The 18,917-nt window shown below is 39.4% G+C and overlaps 1 protein-coding gene across 1 annotated transcript in view; it reads right to left on the bottom strand.

Moving 5' to 3' along the window:
* The window catches only part of Tnip3 (TNFAIP3 interacting protein 3), a 101,608-nt gene that overhangs the window by 79,425 nt on the left and 3,266 nt on the right, over nucleotides 1–18,917 (bottom strand). Inside the window, exon 2 of the mRNA XM_052173850.1 lies at nucleotides 5,115–5,194. Coding sequence (XP_052029810.1) covers nucleotides 5,115–5,194 — 80 coding nt within the window. The remainder of the gene's footprint in view (nucleotides 1–5,114; nucleotides 5,195–18,917) is intronic.

The raw sequence follows: 18,917 nt of genomic DNA, 5'->3' as shown, positions 1-18,917 counted from the left end.
CTGGAGGGTCTAGGTGCTTATCGGGTTGGAGGAGACAATTCAACATAAATTCTGAAACCTTACACTAAAAGATAATGACTCAGTGCAAGGAGAGAGAGAGAGAGAGAGAGAGAGAGAGAGAGAGAGAGAGAGAGAGAGAGAGAGAGAGAGAGAAACTCTTTCCCAGGCTATGTGTTGTGAGTGTGTTTGTGGCTGCCAGGACCCAGCACACAGCTCCACTCCAGCAGCAAGCATTCAGTTTCATCAAAATTATTTCACTGAGAAACTATGTAGTCTCCAGTCTCCAGACATGCAAGGTTCCATACATAGAAGAGGCAGTGAGGCTCCTTTCTAGGTGAATAGTGAGTTAATTATTGGGAAAGGTTTAATCTACTATCCTTTCCAGGATAGTTTATACTAGATTTCCAATATAATTCCTGGATAATGGTAATAGCTTAACAAGCGATTGCTGCACTGGGACCAAAAATTTAAGCAAGTGCAATTTATTAAAATCTGCACAAAGATAAATCCCTGATCGCTGCTTGGACTGTCCCTAGAAGTGGGACCTTGGAAGTGGTTATGTGCACAGAAGGCGTTTCTACAACGAGTTTTGTCAAGTCCTACTGAAAGCACATGGTGTGCCCTCCCCCAGTAGCATGTGTCAATTCTCTGTGAATGTCCCCACCAACTAAAGGTTAATTTCATTTGCTCCATTACACAGAAGCTCATGGTTGACACATGTCCTTCTTAGTTTTGAAAGAAAAGGAACTCAATTAAACTGATATGCAGAAATCCATTGGGATTGGTGTTTATTGCTTGGAGAAATATAATTTCTGAGAAACTGACATATTTCTATTATGAATAATTGAGTACAATTTGTAAAACAATTATGATCTGTTATGCTGTGTGTATCATGAAAGTATTTATTCAGCTCTTCAAAAGGGATTTCTCCTTTACTTAAAACATTCGATTCATTTCTTTGCAGTAGAGGGAGCATCTATCTAGAAGCCCCTTTACTCTGCCTATCCATAATGGTTAAAATTTTAACCATGAAAGGAGAGGGTTAAAAACAAAAAGGCCAAAATACTTGCTTACAATGCCATGAAAGAGATCACTTTAGTTTTTGATTACCACCACCATTGTCCTGTTCCAACCCAAACATCTGCCTGTCACCCCATAAACGTACTTACAATTCTCTTCCCTTTATGAGTGAATAAGTAAGGCTTTGAGAGACATTTTAATAGAGAGCAGCTGTTTGGCTGCTAAACACGGCATCTGGAGGGGAGTAGGCTATTCACATGGAGGAAAAACACCCTATTGTTTAATTTTCTCAAAGTACACTGATGTTTCACAAAAAGATACTTTAATACTTTGGATGTGCAGAAAAAAAGTCCCTAAAATGTTTCTGGAAACCAGTATATTGCTACCAGAAGACAGGAGATTGCTGTAATAATAATAATAATAATAATAATAATAATAATGTATAATATAGGCTCAAAGGCTGCCATACCGCATGAGCTCAATGCCAGGCAATTCAGAAGAATTGACATTTATCTCCTTCTGAAATGATCTCTGCTTCAGACTAAGATGAGTCATCTGTAATTTTCTGAATGCATGATCCATTTAAAAATACTAAAAATAAATGTTATAACAAAAATCCTGGAAACATCTGCTTTACAAAAATTGAAATGAAGCACTGACTCCAGGATCCCAGCATGCTTAGTGAGGCTCCGTATAAAATACTGTGAACCATGCAAACCAAACTCAGTGTGGCTTTAGGAATGCCTCTCACGGAGAATCAAGGGCACCTCGCCGTCACTGTTCCTTTGAAAGGTAGCTGGGTATACAAGCCCTAAAACTTCAAGGGCATTGAGTTCTGCCCTTAAAGCAGATGCTTCCATGAAAAGGAACTTAGTTTAGAGGTGGTGATGGACGGCTCACCAGACTCTCCCTGGTCTTCTTCCTTCCTTTTTTTTTTTTTTTTGCTCTGAACTCATGTCTGTCTTTCAGCCTCCTGATTCCCTGAGGACAAAGAGATTTCAGCATTTGCCTCATCCCTCTCCCCTCCTGCTGGAGTCACATAAACCACACAGGTTAAACTGCCAGGTATCCGCACATCTTAGAAGTAATCTAAAACAGGCCCAGCCTTCTCTCTTTTTCTCAGGACAAACATTTCAACACTGTACAAAACAATATGAACACTTAGGGGACGTATGGTCTTCAGCCAGGATAAACACAGAAAGACTGAATATTAATATTCTGGATAACAGTAGGTTGGAGGATGGCTATAGCAAGTCAATTTAACACCACATAAAAAAAGGGCACAGTCTGAGAACTTGGATTCACTCTATACTCAAAGCGGTATGATAAGCTCTCAATATTACATAATGCCCCTGGAATTCCCCGCAAGGGAGGAAGCGGTGTCAGTCCGTGTCCAAGGCAAAGGGATGGGGTAGGAATATCCTTTTCCATCTCTGTACAAGCACTGGGTTTCTCAATTCCCCCTCCCTGCCTCTCTCTCATCCCTGTTCATTTTCTCACTTTGTTTGTATTTTTTGAAACAAGGCCTCATTTTGCTTCTGCTGATCTCAGTCTTACGGCCCTTTTAATCTCCTGATCCTTCTGTCTCTACCTCCCAAGTGCTGGGATGAGGTGTGCTCCTCCCCGACTCCTATCCACTTTCTTTCTTTGTCAGTGTCAGAGGTTGCAGTATGACTCACCTCAGACTGCTCCTGTAATAAAAATGCACATCTGATTACATTTTATTACAACTTCTTGTAGGTCCATTGTTGTACAGGAAATCTTTCCTTGGAGTACATAAAATCTTACCAAGGAAGCAAGAAAGAACACTGCTATAATAGAAAGATAAAGAATAGAATATAAGTAAATACTGAATTGTCTATAAATTGAGGTTAGTCTACTTATGAGAAGCAATGAATTCAAACAGTTTGTAGGAATGGGAGAAATCAATACTGTGATAGAGGTTTTAAAATAAAAACAAATGCATTAACAAATAAAAAATTCATACAATCTGTCTTATACATTTTACCTCGATATAAGCATAATTGGCATACACTATTTATTTATAAGTTCATATAAGTGACTCATGGTCATCAAAAATGGACAAGAAATAAACATCAATGTAGATTGAGCATTTTCTTGAAAACTTTTGCTTTTAGAATTACCTCATCTGCTTGAGTCATGTAATGGTGGTTGCTGCAATTAGAACACATATGCAAACAAATATTGAATGGCAAAATGTCAGCAGGTGTTTCTTCTCCCGATTACAGGAGAGCACCAATGGGCCAGGGTCTGCATATGCGTGGGATGCTGTGAACACTGCTGTTTATTAATGCTACTGCTCTTTTTCCTAATCGATTGTAGGCATTGTTGGCCAACTCTCCTGCTGTCAGGTCACTGTCCAAGTTTCTCTACAGGGCCCCTTGGCCACACTCATGATCTTCATATTGGAAGCAGGTTGTTCATGAGCTCAGAAACCGAAACTATGTCTCCAGTGCCACAGATGTCTCTAGTTGAAAACTAAGGTTAAGAATTGGAGTTTTAATAAGCCTTTAATCACCTTTTATCTTTAAGGTATTAAAGGCTGGCTAAGCTGGCTTAGTGAAAGAAGTGCTTAGGCTAAGCCAGACAACCTAGTTCAATCCCCAGAATCCACAGGAAGGTGGAGATGAGAAAATGGATCTCATAAAGCTGTCCTGTGATCTCCACACACACATGCTGAGTCACATGTGCTCCTCCCAGCCCACTTATAACAGTAGACAAAGTCAAGTGTGAACTTCTGTTTAAAAGATAGATACTATAAAGGGAGTCTTCCGAACAAAGAAATGTTGCCAATAGAATAAAGCCTTAGCTAGTTAGTTTCTCCGTGGGACCTCATCTGAGTCTCCCTTGACTTTATATTACATAAAGATGAATAAATCCAAATGGCCCATTTCCTGATGCTGATACTCTTGCTCTGCGTTCCTGTCACTCTGTCACACACACACTCCTTTGTACATCTCTATCCTTTAGTATACAAGTCTTGCCTTTCCCTGATAAGCATTATGCACAGCATTATGTTTATCTGGGTGTTTCCTTTCTATCCTGTTTTCTTTAATTTCATACTAAGTCCTGGCTTAAATTCTACTATGCAGACCAGGCTGGTCTCCAGCTTGTCAAAATTCTCTTGTCTCTGTCTCCAGAGTGCTAAGGATACGGATGTGCTCACTCCATCCAGTTCTGGGCTGTTTTTTTTATTAGGTAAAGCATTTAACTATGTATTATTATTATTATTAATTATGCACATAGAATTTTCCATTTTTACTTGGAAGCAGTGGGAGAAAGGGGTGAGCATGTGCCTTCTGCAAGCACCTAGCATAGCATCTTGCACATAGAAGGTGCCAAGTGAGAACTGAGAGTTATTCCCTGTATTAGTGAAGGAGACAGCAAAACCCCTTTAATGATTGACAGAATAAAGGGTGTGACTGAGGAACCTGTGTAGAACTTCTTCAATGTATTGGTGAAAGAGTTGTTTCTTCAGTAAAGCAAAATTTGTACAACTGAGAAAGCAACCCCAGCACAAAAACTACTGTATCCCATCACAGTTCCTGCCTCTTGGATAGCAATGGAATAAAAAAAAAAAAAATGTTCAAGTCATGCAACCCAGGAGTCAGTGAGATGACTTGGCAGGTAAAGCAGTTATTATGCAAACTTCAGGTTAGAACTTGATCCCCAGAACAGCGCCCCCTCCTGTTGACAGAAGGAACTGACTTTTCAGCTTCCTCTCCTGACCTTCCTCCACCAATATCTCCCCCCTCCCTCTCTCCCTCCCTCTCCCCATTCTATTGGTGTGTGTGTGTGTGTGTGTGTGTGCGCGCGCATGCACATGTGGTTTGTCCCTTTTCCTCTTTCATAATGATAATAATGGTGATGAAGAAGATAATAAAATAAACAAAAACAAACAAAAAAGCCGTAAATGGTTCATGCCTAGTCCCACCCCCTCCATCGGCTTGCATCGAGCAGATTCTTTTTCAGAGTTCTTAACAGAGTCATCACTGTTGAAAGCAGAAATGCTGCAAGCAGAATATTTTTATTACAGGAATGTAACCTCTAAGGAAAAAAAACACGGCTTTTACCTTTCATAATCTTCGCACTGGTGGGTGATCGTTACCAGTGTCTCGTCATGTTTCTCAAGGGTCAGGTGCCGACGTGGAATCTAAAAGAGAAAATATAAAAACACAAAGGATTCAAGGCTCAGATGTGGGAAGAAAACTCTATCAGTCTCGGAAAGAAAACCACCTGTTAGATGCATTTTCCATCCAAAGTCGTGTTTTTATTCTCATGACTTATTTTCCAGCGTGTCAGTCATTAGAAGAGAGACCACAAGTGTGCTTTCTGTGTGCTTCAGCGACACGGTACAGGGCTGGGTATAAACAAAGTGTCAGCCTCTCAGTTAAGGAAGACTCTGATGACAGAGAGAAATTGTCCAGTGACAAGGAGAAAGCTGGACATGCCGACATTTAAGGCATAAACTGTTAAAGCTGTCAGACTGACATGTTTGCAATTCAATTAGCCACACTGTAGGAACAAGCTGTCCAGGATCTCCTAAGAACCCAGCAGCAAGACCTTTTTTCCCACAATGCCGTTTACTCCAGTTTTTTTTCCAATGGGAATTGGTAATCATTTCCACAATTTTCAGGATAACAGAAGAATTAGTGATGTTACAACCAAAAGAAACAGTTTTTACTTCCCATTTTTTTTCTATTAAATTACATCATAGTATCAATTGCAACATAGTTACTCAAACTGTTAAAAGCTACACAGGCAACATGGTGCCTCAGATGGTAAATAGCGGACACTTGAACTTGAAGAGTTAGATGAATCGCGTATATTTTGAAAGCAAATTCCTGCAGGCAATTAACACATTTAAAATGCCCCTGGAAACTAGTAATTGCCACATCCCTTTAGAAAACACAGGGAATTGGGTCTCTGGGAAACACAATGGCAGCTTGTCTGAGTTTTTTTGAGTTTCTGTCAAATTTTAAAAACTGGCCTCAAAAGCCTGCTCACCCCAGGTCTCTGAGAAGGACTTACTCTACCTATTGGCAAGCTACCTAGACACAGCGTGGGAGGGTGGCTTTTTGTTTCACTTTGTTTTTGACTTGTGACAGCTGTTTAAAAGTCATCTGCTACCACCATGGCAGCCAGTTACTAGATGAAAGAAGATGCCTCTTGGGACTGTTGAAAGAACTGGACCACCAACTAGTATAGCTTTTTTTTCTTCTAATTATGCAAAATTGCACAACTGCCTCTCTTCTCTGTGTGATGCTCCAGAGATGTTGCACAATTCCCCACATTCATGGAAGAGAAAAACCAGAAATACCTGACAAAGAGGGGCAAGAAGGCCTATCCTGGCAGTTCTAGAAGATGAAGATTTTTTTAAAAATATATAAATGAATTAATAAATAAGTTTGTAATAAATCCCATAAATGTGCTATTAGTTTAAATGAGGAATCAAGAACTCTACTACCCCCAGTTTCCAAAAGAATCAACAGAAGCCCAGAGAGGCAAACAACCAGTCAGTTGCTGACTTAGGACTAACTAGACATATAGTTCTTTGTGGTAATTCCCCCATAATTGCACATTGTACAGGAGATATTTTAAATTTGAAATAGAAGTAGACTTGCTTTCAACAGTAATGTTTACATTACAAATGAAACCTCATCAATAGATATGGCATAGGCTATGGTCTCACATTATTTGGCAGGTGGAAAGGGAAATCTTATAGACTTCATATGCACCAAATCCCAGATTAGGGTAACAAGTTGCCACACATACAACTGTAGTGAAATGTCCTCTTCAATAAATTTTGACTAAGTAAATGAAGCACAGAATCCATCTAGCTGGGTTGCTATGTCCTTACATGGCTTGGGTCCTGGAATGCTGACCAGACATCATGAGGGAATGGAGAAAGTATACACATAGACACAGAAAAGCTGGGATCAGGTGCACCGGGCTCTCTGATATAGAAGCTGTAGACCCAGAAAGTTCAGTGTGTCTATTTTATACAGTTGAATAAACAAGAAGGACTATTGCACACAGATAAACAAGGAGGCAGAGTTATTACATTCAGATGAATAAGACTGCAGGTTTGGCTCATCTTGGCAGGAGAAGTCTTCAGGGTGTAAAAGGTTAGGGGGAAGCCAAGAGAAAACCATCACGTACATTATCTTCACACTGTCAAAATTCTCACTTGAGCAGAGAAAGCCTTAGACATCCCTCCAAGTCTGACCATGAGAAGGCTTTGCCATTCCCATGAGTCTGAGGCATTTGTCATGCTCATGACAAACCATACACATTCAGTCAGAACCTCACTCAGTCCCTACACTGGGTCATCATGAGCTTACTGAAGTTTTCTTGGGTGATTTGAAGACTAGCAGACAGACAGAGTAGACACCAGGCATGAGGCCCTGAGTCACAGGCCCACTGGCACTAGGAGAACAAGGCAACTATATTTGATTATAGGCCCTTCATTTATTGTTCAATGGAATTCAAGATATTTTGGCCTTGTTAAATGTTTTGCACACTTAAACCAGGTCTGAAATGAAATAAACAAACTGGACATTTTTTGCAAGAGTGATTGTGCTAGAGGTATAGAGGTATAGAGGTATTTTTTAGGTCAACCAAAAAAAAAAAAAAGAAACATGTATGGAAGTGCCATAAAGAAACCTGTAATTTTTATGCCAATTAAAAAATAAGTAAAATTTTAAAAATGCATGTAAATATTAAATAGTGTTTTTTTTTTAAAAAAAAAAAAACCAAGGTAGGATTGTGTACCACACCACTTCACCTATTTGCAGGACCATCTAAGAAGCCACTATTTTGCCTAGAATCACTTGTATCTTTTATGGACACCAGGGTCTAACAGAGGTCTTGCCATGATATATCTGCTTCCTCTCCAACAACGTTACTGTTGATTTATTAGCCTTTTCTAATATTGCCCCTGGAACTTACAATATAATCTTTTGAAAACAGTTAAGAATCTTCTCCATTTTAAGTTTGATGAATGAGATGAGGAATGCCAAGCAGCATAATGCCAACTGCTGTCCAAAGAATCGCAGGATAGAAACCTGAAGCTCCTCTCCCACCCACGCACCCCACCCACCCCACCCCACCCACCCTACCCCCCAGTTATGAGCTACTTTTTAAGCCACAGATCAAGAGTGGCAGAATGACTGTGAGCAGCTTGCTGGGAAATCTAATGTTCTCACACCTCTCCATCTCCTCTTCTGTAAGTGGGGATGATGAGTGTAGCCCTCACCAGATTGCCATTAACCGCATTGCCTGCCGGGTAGGTAACTAGTGCTATACAATTTTAAAAACTGGGACACAGGGTCCTATTCGCTGAGTAATACAACATGGAAGGATGAAGTCTGTGCAGCAATCATGCTATCTTGGTTCCTTCTGAGGAGGTAGGTCAGTTCACTGTCTTGACTCAAGATCACATTGACACAGTTTCATGTCTATCAGTGGATATGAATTATTATTTCTAAGGCTTTTTTGACTAATGATTTCGGGTAAGGCTATAGGAGAGGGGCTTGGAGAAATCAACATCCTGTAGAGAAAAATTAGGTGTCAAGCCTTAGAGGTTGCAAATCAGGGGTTTCTTGTTTTCTTATCCCAGTATGGGCCAGAGTAAGGCCTCCCTGACTTAACAATAGAAAAATGATCATATGCTAACTGTTTATGATGAATTCGAAGATAAACATTATTGTCAGTTAAGAGTACAGGGTGACACCTCATTGTCACCAACAGTGGCTTGCTTGGATTTTTAGTAGAGTATTTGCATTATTTTATTTTTGCATTTTTTGTCAATGAAACAGGAAACCAGAAAGATTAAAACTTGATTTAAAGTTGCTTCAAAATTTAGTTTCCATGGTGAAATAAATTATAAGTCATATATAATTTTTAGAACTGAAAGATTTAGCACTAAGACTGTAGGAAGAAAGATAACCAAGAGGTTGATGACATCCCCTCAAGCTAAAAGCAAGTGTCTTCCTTCCCATCACTTGATTCATTTCTTCTCCTCTCCAACCACATTCCTCTTTTCACAAAGGAAGCTTAATATTGCTAAAGAAGCAGATGGTGGTTTGTGTTTAACTTAACCAAAACTTGCCTTGGATTCTTGGATGAAGTTCAGTACATCAGTGAAGATCATAAGTTGTTTGATTGTTTAAGCAGAAGTTTACATAATCAAGTTCCAAAATAATTCAAACTCAGAGGATAGGCACATTGTTGGAAATATGCTGTGCTGATCGAGTCTATGTTATATTGTCGGAATGTGTTAGAATATAAATATCATAAAAGGCATGACACCTTCACTTAAGACAGGAGGTACTTGATGCTGACAAGTGATTTTTATCTTAACAACATGTGCTGCTCTCTGGGGTGTTCCATTTGTAGCTCATTATACTTGCTTAGCAAGCCTGTTTCATTTCAGGATCTGCCTTTGCTAAATTTAAAATTAAATGTTAACCAGGTTCAGTATATTTTTATGATGCACCCTTAGTAAGCACTAAACCATCACCAAAATTTTATCCTCATTTGTGCATATAACTACTGAAAATTCTAAGAGATACTGTTCTGAAAATACACACACACACACACACACACACACACACACACATATATATATATATTCATTCACATATATTTATATATATGGACAGTCACTAAATTTTATGGCATTTGGCATAAGAGTACTAGATGCTGTTTCAGAGAACCCTGAACCCACATGCTGGCTCACAATCATCTGTAATTCTAGTTCCATGGAATCTGCTGGTCACTTCTGGCCTTTAGAAGACATCAGACACATGCAAGGCATACACACACACACACACACACACACACACAACAGGCAAACCATCATTCACACAGAAAATAAAAAGTAAAGAATATGTATCAAACCTAACAGATTTCAAAGAAGATCCACAAGTAGAAAGTTAATAAAACATTGTTAAGACTAAAAGAATCATATGTCAATATTATTTTACTGTATTTAATAGTTAAATATATACCTTCTTTTCCTATTAGAGATCTGTGAGGATTGGCCATCTGGGCTTCTGAATAATCCTGTGGGTTATGATTTTGGTTTCTTTGTAAGAAAGCAACAATGCTTTCTGAACACATGGTACTTACAAATTTTTATATTTTTCAATCACATTCAAATTTAGTCTGATTACTACCTATATTGAAATTTTCCCAGGTATACAAGTTAGCTTGCATAGAAACAAAAATCCTATTTTTTTGGCTATACACACATAATAAACATACATTTCACTTAAAGTGGATTAATTACAAATAAGCATATATTCACAAATAGCTTGGGAAGACAAATAAAACTGGTTCTTCATAAATGCACTGTTCAGTTTTTAAAGGTGGCTCATGTGTAAGATCTGTGAAAAATAAATATCTGAGTTCCAATCCCTAGCAATCAAACGCCAGAGATGGCCATGCACATCTGTAACCCAAGCACTGAGAGGGCCAGAGACAGGAGGGTTATGGGGGCTTGTTGGCTGCCATCTTAGCTCCAGAGTCAGTGAGAGACTCAGTCTTAGAGGAGTACTGTGGTCAGGGACAGACAAGGACACATGGCATCACTGCATCTGTTCCCTTTACTACGACATATGAACAATTGTACACACACAGACATGCAAAACACACACACATAATACATGTACACACATACACACACACACACACACACACACACACACACACACACACACAGACACACATGAGTAAACCATCTCAACCATGAGCATATGGTCTGCCTTCATGCCATTCCTATGCTGTACAGAGGGTACAGAGTGTGCTGCATTCATGGTTGATTGAAGACTGAGGAAGTAGAACAGATTTAGCCAGGAATGGACAGATACTTGCAGAGCCAGGAAGCTTCACATTAACAAGTGGTCATATGGAAGCAGTGAATGTGTAACTTAATCTGTCTTCTCCATTAATTAAATTCATTTAGAAATAAAGCCATGAGAAGGTACAGCATTTCACTTTGCCTAGTAACTTCTGTGGGTGTCTTTTTGCAAATTTCAAAACATAAAATATTTGATACCAATATGTTTTTGGTCAAATATATTTTTAGTCTTTTTGAAATGATCCTCTGACTTGATTTTTATTATATTGACATCACTTTTTGTATTAGTTTAGTTCATATATTATGCTAATCTTGCATTATTATGCTTATCTTGCATTATAAAAATAAATTTTACATTGTCTCCATATTCTTTTTATTTTATTGTTGCATTAGTGAGAATGCACACACACACACACACACACACACACACAAACACACACTCACAGTAGATAGAAAAAAGTAGGAAGGCAGTATGTGGAGAAATTAGGAGCAATGGTTTATTCAAGTCACATGATAAGAAGGTCCACATAATGTTCCTACCACAAATCAGTCTCTAGACTCTAACAGACCAAATAACCCTATTAAAAATGGAGTACAGAGCTAAACAAAGAATTTTCACCTGAAGAAATTCGAATGGCTGAGAAGCACCTTAAGAAATGTTCAGCATCATTAGTCATTAGGGAAATGCAAATCAAAACAACCCTGAGATTTCACAGAACAGAGGGGTGGCCCCTGGTTCTGGAAAGACTCAGTGCAACAGTATAGGGGAATACCAGAACAGGGAAGTGGGAAGGAGTAGATGGAGGAACAGGGGGAGAGAAGAGGGCTTATGGGATTTGTGGGGAGTGGGGACCCAGAAAAGGGGAAATCATTTGAAATGTAAATAAAGAATACATCGAATAAAACAAAACAAAGCAAAACAAAACTCAGGAGACAGCAGGTGTTGGTGAGGAAGTGGAGAAAGGAACACTCCTCCACTGTTGGTGGGATTGCAAGCTGCTACAACCACTCTGGAAATCAGTCTGGCGGCTCCTCAGAAAACTGGGCATGACACTTCCAGAGGACCCTGCTATACCACTCCTGGGTATATACCCAGAGGATTCCCCAGCATGCATTAAGGACACATGCTCCACTATGTTCATAGCAGCCTTATTTATAATAGCCAGAAGCTGGAAAGAACCCAGATGTCCCTCAATGGAGGAATGGATACAGAAAATGTGGTATATTTACACAATGGAATACTACTCAGCAATTAAAAACAATGAATTCATGAAATTCTTAGGCAAATGGTTGGAACTGAAAAATATCATCCTAAGTGAGGTAACCCAATCACAAAAGAATACACATGGAATGCAATCATTGATAAGTGGATATTAATTAGCCCAGAAGCTCTGAATACTCAAGACACAATTAGCATATCAAATGATTTCCAAGAAGGAACGAGAGGGCCCTGGAAAAGGCCTTGATCCAGCATTGTAGGGGAGTACCAGGACAGAGAAATGAGAGTGGTTAATTGGGGAATGGGTGAAGAGAAAAGGGCTTATGGGACATATGGGGAGGGAGGAACCAGGAAAGGGGAAACATTTGGAATGTAGACAAAGAATATAGAAAAAAATTAAAAAAAATAAAAGAAAGATACCAATATGTTGATGAACACTGGTCCCTGATATTATCAACAAAATCAATAAAAATAAAAAGTAATGTAACCAGGGGAAAACACATCATAGATTGGAAATTATAGTTTTTGCTTCTCCATGTGCATTTATGACCTGATTGTTAACTGAATGTTAAATTCACTTGTTAAATTAAATGCAAAATCTTAAGCTTCTTACTCTCTGGATGTCACTTTTCAGAACCGCAGTCTAATGGAATCATCTCTAAGGGCCCTGGAAGGGTAAAACTCCAAACTAGAACTTCCAAGAATGTATGGTGAGAACCTGGGACTGGTGAGGATCCTCACTGAATAGCACCGATACTGCTGATTTGTATTTGTTGGCTATCAAAGCAGAACTGGGTACTTGTACCATCTGAGAACTGCAGTCTAATATGTCAAACTCTTAGGTGCATTTAGTGATTTGTCACGTTGGCTGATAATAAACAATGTCTCTCCAGTGTGGTCAAACCACTGACAATATCATCCACATTTGGCACTATGGGGACACCCTGACTTCTCTGCCCACTCCCTATCTGTTTTTTATGTTACAGCCATCTTCTTAAAACACGTTTGCTCTTGTTGTCACCCTGCTTCCCATACACATAGTAAAATCCACGTGGTCTTCTGTCACAATGATAGAGTTGGTAACATAGCTGAAAGGCTTGGAATCCCTCAGATGGGTCACCAGACTCTGCTATTCCCAGACACTTGCCATTTCTGCTCCCCAGTCATCATGGTGTCAAGTCCCTCCGAGGGGAGTCCTCCTTTCCACTGCACTCCCTGTTCCATCTAGACTCATTCTTCCCATAAAAAGCAATCTCTTCTGGGTCTCTGTATATCCATTAATGTGCACTTTTATGACTTACTCCGCCCTCTTAGCAGCATGAATTTTAATTTTACTATTTTAGAACATATCATTGTCCATTCTAGATCATATCTCTGCATCAGACTGTAAATTCTATGAGCTGGTTGTTCTGTCACAAGCAAAGGCCCAGTACATAGTTCAGTGTTTGGGTTACATATGTGCCCTAGAAGCAAGGAATGAATGAACTGAACACTGATTATGGCACCAGATAGTTATATAAAGAACAGTACCACATCTAGTACAGAATTTAGAAAACATTTCCCTAATAATACTTTAGATACTATGTTTAGTCTAAATCACTCTTCATACATGAAATAGCCTGTTCGTATGTTCCTAAATCCCCACACAGTAGTTGTGTGCATGTGTATACACACGTGTGCAAACACACAGACACACTTGTACACATAAAAGTGAAACATATCAATTAACTATTAAACTTAACAAAATTTATAAGCACAAAGCTGAGACTCCAGTCCAATATTTCTGAATATTTCTATGAGAGCAAAAGCAGGTGTTCAACTCTGCTTCTTTGTAAACAATGTCTCCCATGTCACTTAGGGTAGCCTCGGACTCACTACGTAACTCAGCTGTCCCGGAACTCTTTGTCTGATCTGTCTTAGTCCCATAAGTATTAGGATTGTAGGTGGACACCACCCTACCCTGTTATAGTTTTTAAAATATGACAATTTAAGTCAACAACAGCAATAAAGGGTGTGTCTCCTACATTCCCATTCCTTCACTGCCTCTAGTCAACAGAATTCTCACACTTAGCTATCATTGAAGTTGCTGGTATTGTGGAAGAAATTGGAGGGAAGGAAATTTATACACCTGACTCATTTACAGTAATGGCTCAAGGGAAATTAAGAATGAGAGATCTTTGGCTACACATCATTTGGATAAATCAAAAGAAATAACCAAAGAGCTATAGTTTGAGTTTGAGGTATTTTTTTCCATTTCATATTTCTGAGAAAGGTGTTAAATCAGGGGACTTCTAACACCTGTTTCCTTCTAAGAAATCATTTTGCTTTCTATCAGTCAAGTTTTGCTACCACAGATTCTCCATAGTTCAGTCAGATCAGGGTCACATTTCCTTCACCTGAGAAAAATGGCACTTGTGGGGCTGCAGTTCCAAATATTACCAAGTCCAGAAATCAGGGAACTCAAAGTCTCTCACCCCAGTTCCTAGAAACTGCACTCTGTAGGCAGGACTGAAAACTTGCTCCAATACTGTGAGTCATGAAAAGTAGTGAAGCCAGGATTATTGACATCCTGCTGATGTGCACGTGGGCTTAGTGAAAACTCATCACTGACCAACTTCTAGCCAATGACGTAGGTCTTGTTTGTGGAATGTTCCTTCATCTGCAGAAAAATAAATGTCTGTTTACTCTTTGTATTCATTAAGTTCTCTCCTAGAAGATCTTATTGCATTAAAGACTTCTATCGACCAATTTTAATTAAAGTTCCTCAAATTACAAATTCATCCTTTTAAGCATTTTAATGGAAGGCTGATTAGATTTAAAATCAAAGGATCCGGATCTCACCCTATCTCTTACATCCAACAAGCTAGCTGCCCTTTACACTAAGCTCATCTGTAAAGCAGATATAATGCTTGACATTTTCAAAAGAAGGAGCCTGATAGTGAAATAGTATGGTCCATTTTCAAACAGCCTTCAGTTCCCCTGACTACCCGATGATTTGATTGGTGTTTGCTGGTGAACTGAAAGTTCTAGATGTGGTAGGATTTAAGTTGTATTTGATGTGTCAAAACTCACTAAAAATCCCATAGAGAAAGTGGGTTTTAAGAGACAGAAATGTTACCATGTATATAATTATTGATGAATGTAGACTACTGTGAGGAAGGTCAGAAATGTTGGAGTAAAGATGGGTCTTCTCTATGGAAGTATAGCTCAGGTAAAACCTGACATGGGTAGTTTTCATATCCATGGCAGGTAAGCCAGCCCCACCTCCATCCTTAGCCTCTTGCTAATAGTATCAGTTCCTCCAGACGCATTCCCATCTACTTGAAAGGGAAGTTGGTAAAGGCCAGGCTGGGCCAATGTTTCTGAGCCTGGGGATTGGTGTAGGTATTCTTTTATACCATGTAAGCCATCCATCACTTTGCTGTGACCTCTCCCCAGGTTATTTGCTTAGCTTCTGTTTTACTAAGACAAGGGTTTGTGGTGTACCTAGATATTCTAACCTGCACTAAATGTTCTAAGATGAAGAATATCATGTGTTTTTAATTGTCATCACTAAAAAGACAGTTAACCATGCACAGTATAATTACCAGAGCCACACAGAAAGCACCTTGCAGATCAATACTCAGGTGCTTATCCTCAGATGGACAAAAGTAAACACAAAGAACTGAAGCTGGGAACACGAAGTCTGGGTTCCTCACACAGCAACAAAAGAGTGAAGGCTGTGTTTCTCAGTTCCAAATGAAAATCAGTGAAAGAAGGTCACTTATGACCATCAGAAATGATGACTGAGCTCAGACTGCACTGATGGAGACTGTCTATTGGAGATGAGGGCCAGGATGGGTACCAGGTTCTGAATCTGTTCTTTGACCTTTATAATCTGGATGCTCTCAGAACAATTATAGCTAAATATTTATTGTTATTTTAAAATATTATTTCATGTGTTCAAATCAGCAACAGAAATTCTAATCAAAAATTAATTTTCCTGTACTAATCCATATTTCGGCAAAGTTTAATTTCTCCATACCAGACATGTTATGTTTCTTTTTGCAGGGGTCAGGGGTTATTTTCAAGACAGGGTTTCTCTGTATAGCCCTGGCTGTCCTGGAACTCACTCTGTAGACCAGGTTGGCCTCGAACTCAGAAATCCACCTGCCTCTGCTTCCCAAGTGCTGGGATTAAAGGCATGCGCTACCACTGCCCAGCTTAAAAAATTATTTATTTTATGTATTTATTTTATGTACATGGTTGCTATCTTCAGACACACCAGAAGATTGTGTCAGATTTCCTTACAGATGGTCATGAACCACCATGTGGTTGCTGGGATTTGAATTCAGTTTTCGGAAGAGCAGTCAGTGCTCCTAACCTCTTTTGATGGTATTTATATGTTTTATATTTCATCCTACAAGGAATAATAAAAGAGAATGCATATTTTCCACTGAAGCTGAACAATATTTCTCTCATTTTAATACATAAAATAATAAAGTGCTTTCTATTGTCTGAGAATGTCATACATGTATACATTGTGAATTAGTCAAATCCAGCCCCTTTATCACCCTGCAATTTCTCCCATTATTCCTCCCTGATTCCATGTGCTTTTCTTTCAGAACCCACTGGATACACTTAGTGCTACTAGAATGTGGGTAAGTGTAGGGAATCTACTGTGTTTGGTTTTCAAAGTGGTCTCATGTATTCCTGAGACAGTACTATACATATCAGAGGTGTAGGAAAGGGCTTCCTGCTTTGGACTCAAGGTGCCCAAGCATTAGCGCCAACAATTGACCAGTGCACTTCCTGAATCTGAAAAGCTAAACAGAAACTAAAACAGCTAAAGAAATCATCAGTCTTTGAAAGAGAAAGTCCTCAGAATGGGAAATAATCTTGGCTCGAGGATTATATCCACAACATATAATGAATTTGAAAAAAACAGAGTCCAAAACAAAACAAGTGGCCCATTCAAAAAATGGTCTTGGAACCTGAAGAAAGGTTCCCCAAAAGAAGTAAAAATGGTTAAGAACTGTCTTTTGAAAACTCATTGTTCTTAAGACAGAGGCTGAAGCTTGTAGCTAACTATTGGACTGAGGTCTGGGGTCTCTGATGGAGGAGTTGGAGAGGGGACTGAAGGAGCTGAGGGGGTTTGCAGCACCACGGAAGGAGCAGCAGTGTCAACAGACCAGAACCCCCAGAACTCTTGGGGACTGGACCACCAGCCAAAGTATACACATAGAGTGACCCATGGCACTGGCCACATATATGACAGAGGATGGCCTTGTTGGACATCTGTGGGATGAGAGGCCTGAGTGTGTCTGATGCCCTAGTGTAGGGGACTGCCAGGGTGGGAGGACAGGGGTGGGTGGGCGAGCACCCTCATAGTGGCAAGGGAGGGGTGATGGATAGGGGATTTCCAAAGAGGAGTCCTAGAAAGGGGAAAGTATTTGAAATGTAAATAAAGAAATTATTCAATAATAAATAAATAAATAAATAAATACAAACAGTTATAAGCAGGACAATTCTAACAGAAAAAAATAATTGTCCTCAATAATTAAGGAAATCAAATCAGAACAACTTTGGGATTTCATCTCACTCCAGTCACAATTGAAAAAGTCAAGGAAACAACTGGCAACAAATACTAGAGGGGAAAGAGGGAAAGGGAGCCTCGTTCTCTGTCAGTAGGATTGCAAAGTGGTGCAAGTATTATGAAAATCTGTGCAGAGAATTCTCAAAGGGATATAAAAGCTACCATATGCTCCAGGTATACTACTCTTTGGCAGACCCCCAAGGGAAAGAGTATCCCTCTCCACAGTTCCCAAACATGTTCATTGATGCTCTAGTCACAATAGTTAGGAAATGAAAACAACCTAAATACATTCCAACTAATAAATGGATAATGAAAATGTGGTAGATATGCATTATGGAATATTATTCAACTACCAAGGTTAAGAGAGCAAAACAAGACCATGGCTAGGATGGGGGTGGGGGAGCAACAGGAAGGGAATGATAGAGTATAATTAATCAGAATAGAGAAACAGAAAAATGGGGTACTGTAGGGAAGGGAAGGGGAAATACTGAAGAATGTGGGAGGAGGAAAGGGGGAAATGGCAGGATACAAGTGGGATATGATGGGATATCTTTATGATGGGATAAAGAGAAAAGGGAGTCTCCTTCTTCCCTAAGGAGAAAGGTCAACATAGCCAAAGGATGGAATTAGAGAAAATAACAAGGAAGTCTACTGTTAAGCTATTTAACTACAAAACTCTCTGTAATGTATGTAATTCAGTATATAAATATACAAATGCAGTTTTAAAGAACTTTTATTATCTGGGCTTATAGTATTCTGTCCCAAAGGACAAAATATCACCTAACAAAAACACCAATACAGACATAAGAAGCCCTCTTTTGAATTGTTGGCCATGGCTGCCAAAGAAATTCCCAAAACATACAGTCTATTGCTTTTGCTCTGGTTACCACCCCCAAATCTCACCACCAGAGGTGGATGGGAAGTCTCTATTGCTGAAGATATCATGCACTTCAGAAATAGGGTTTAGAGGCTCCTGAACTGGAACTGATCTGAATGTCCCCTCCCTGAAGACTACCTTTCATGGTACCAGACAGTGCCATTCAAGGGTCTCAAAGACAGAAGCAACCACTAGTCCTACCCACCTATGATCCCTATGATGACATTGATGGCCAGCGTAACACAAAAACTTTACAGATGCAGTAGTGAAACACATTCACTGGTGGTAACCAAAAGCTCTTTAACTGGACTTAAGACCCATTAAGTAAGAATGAAACCAT

Source organism: Apodemus sylvaticus, chromosome 2 (assembly GCF_947179515.1).
Source record: "Apodemus sylvaticus chromosome 2, mApoSyl1.1, whole genome shotgun sequence".
Classification (NCBI taxonomy): Eukaryota; Metazoa; Chordata; class Mammalia; order Rodentia; family Muridae; genus Apodemus; species Apodemus sylvaticus.
This window is presented reverse-complemented; position numbering and strand designations above follow the sequence as displayed.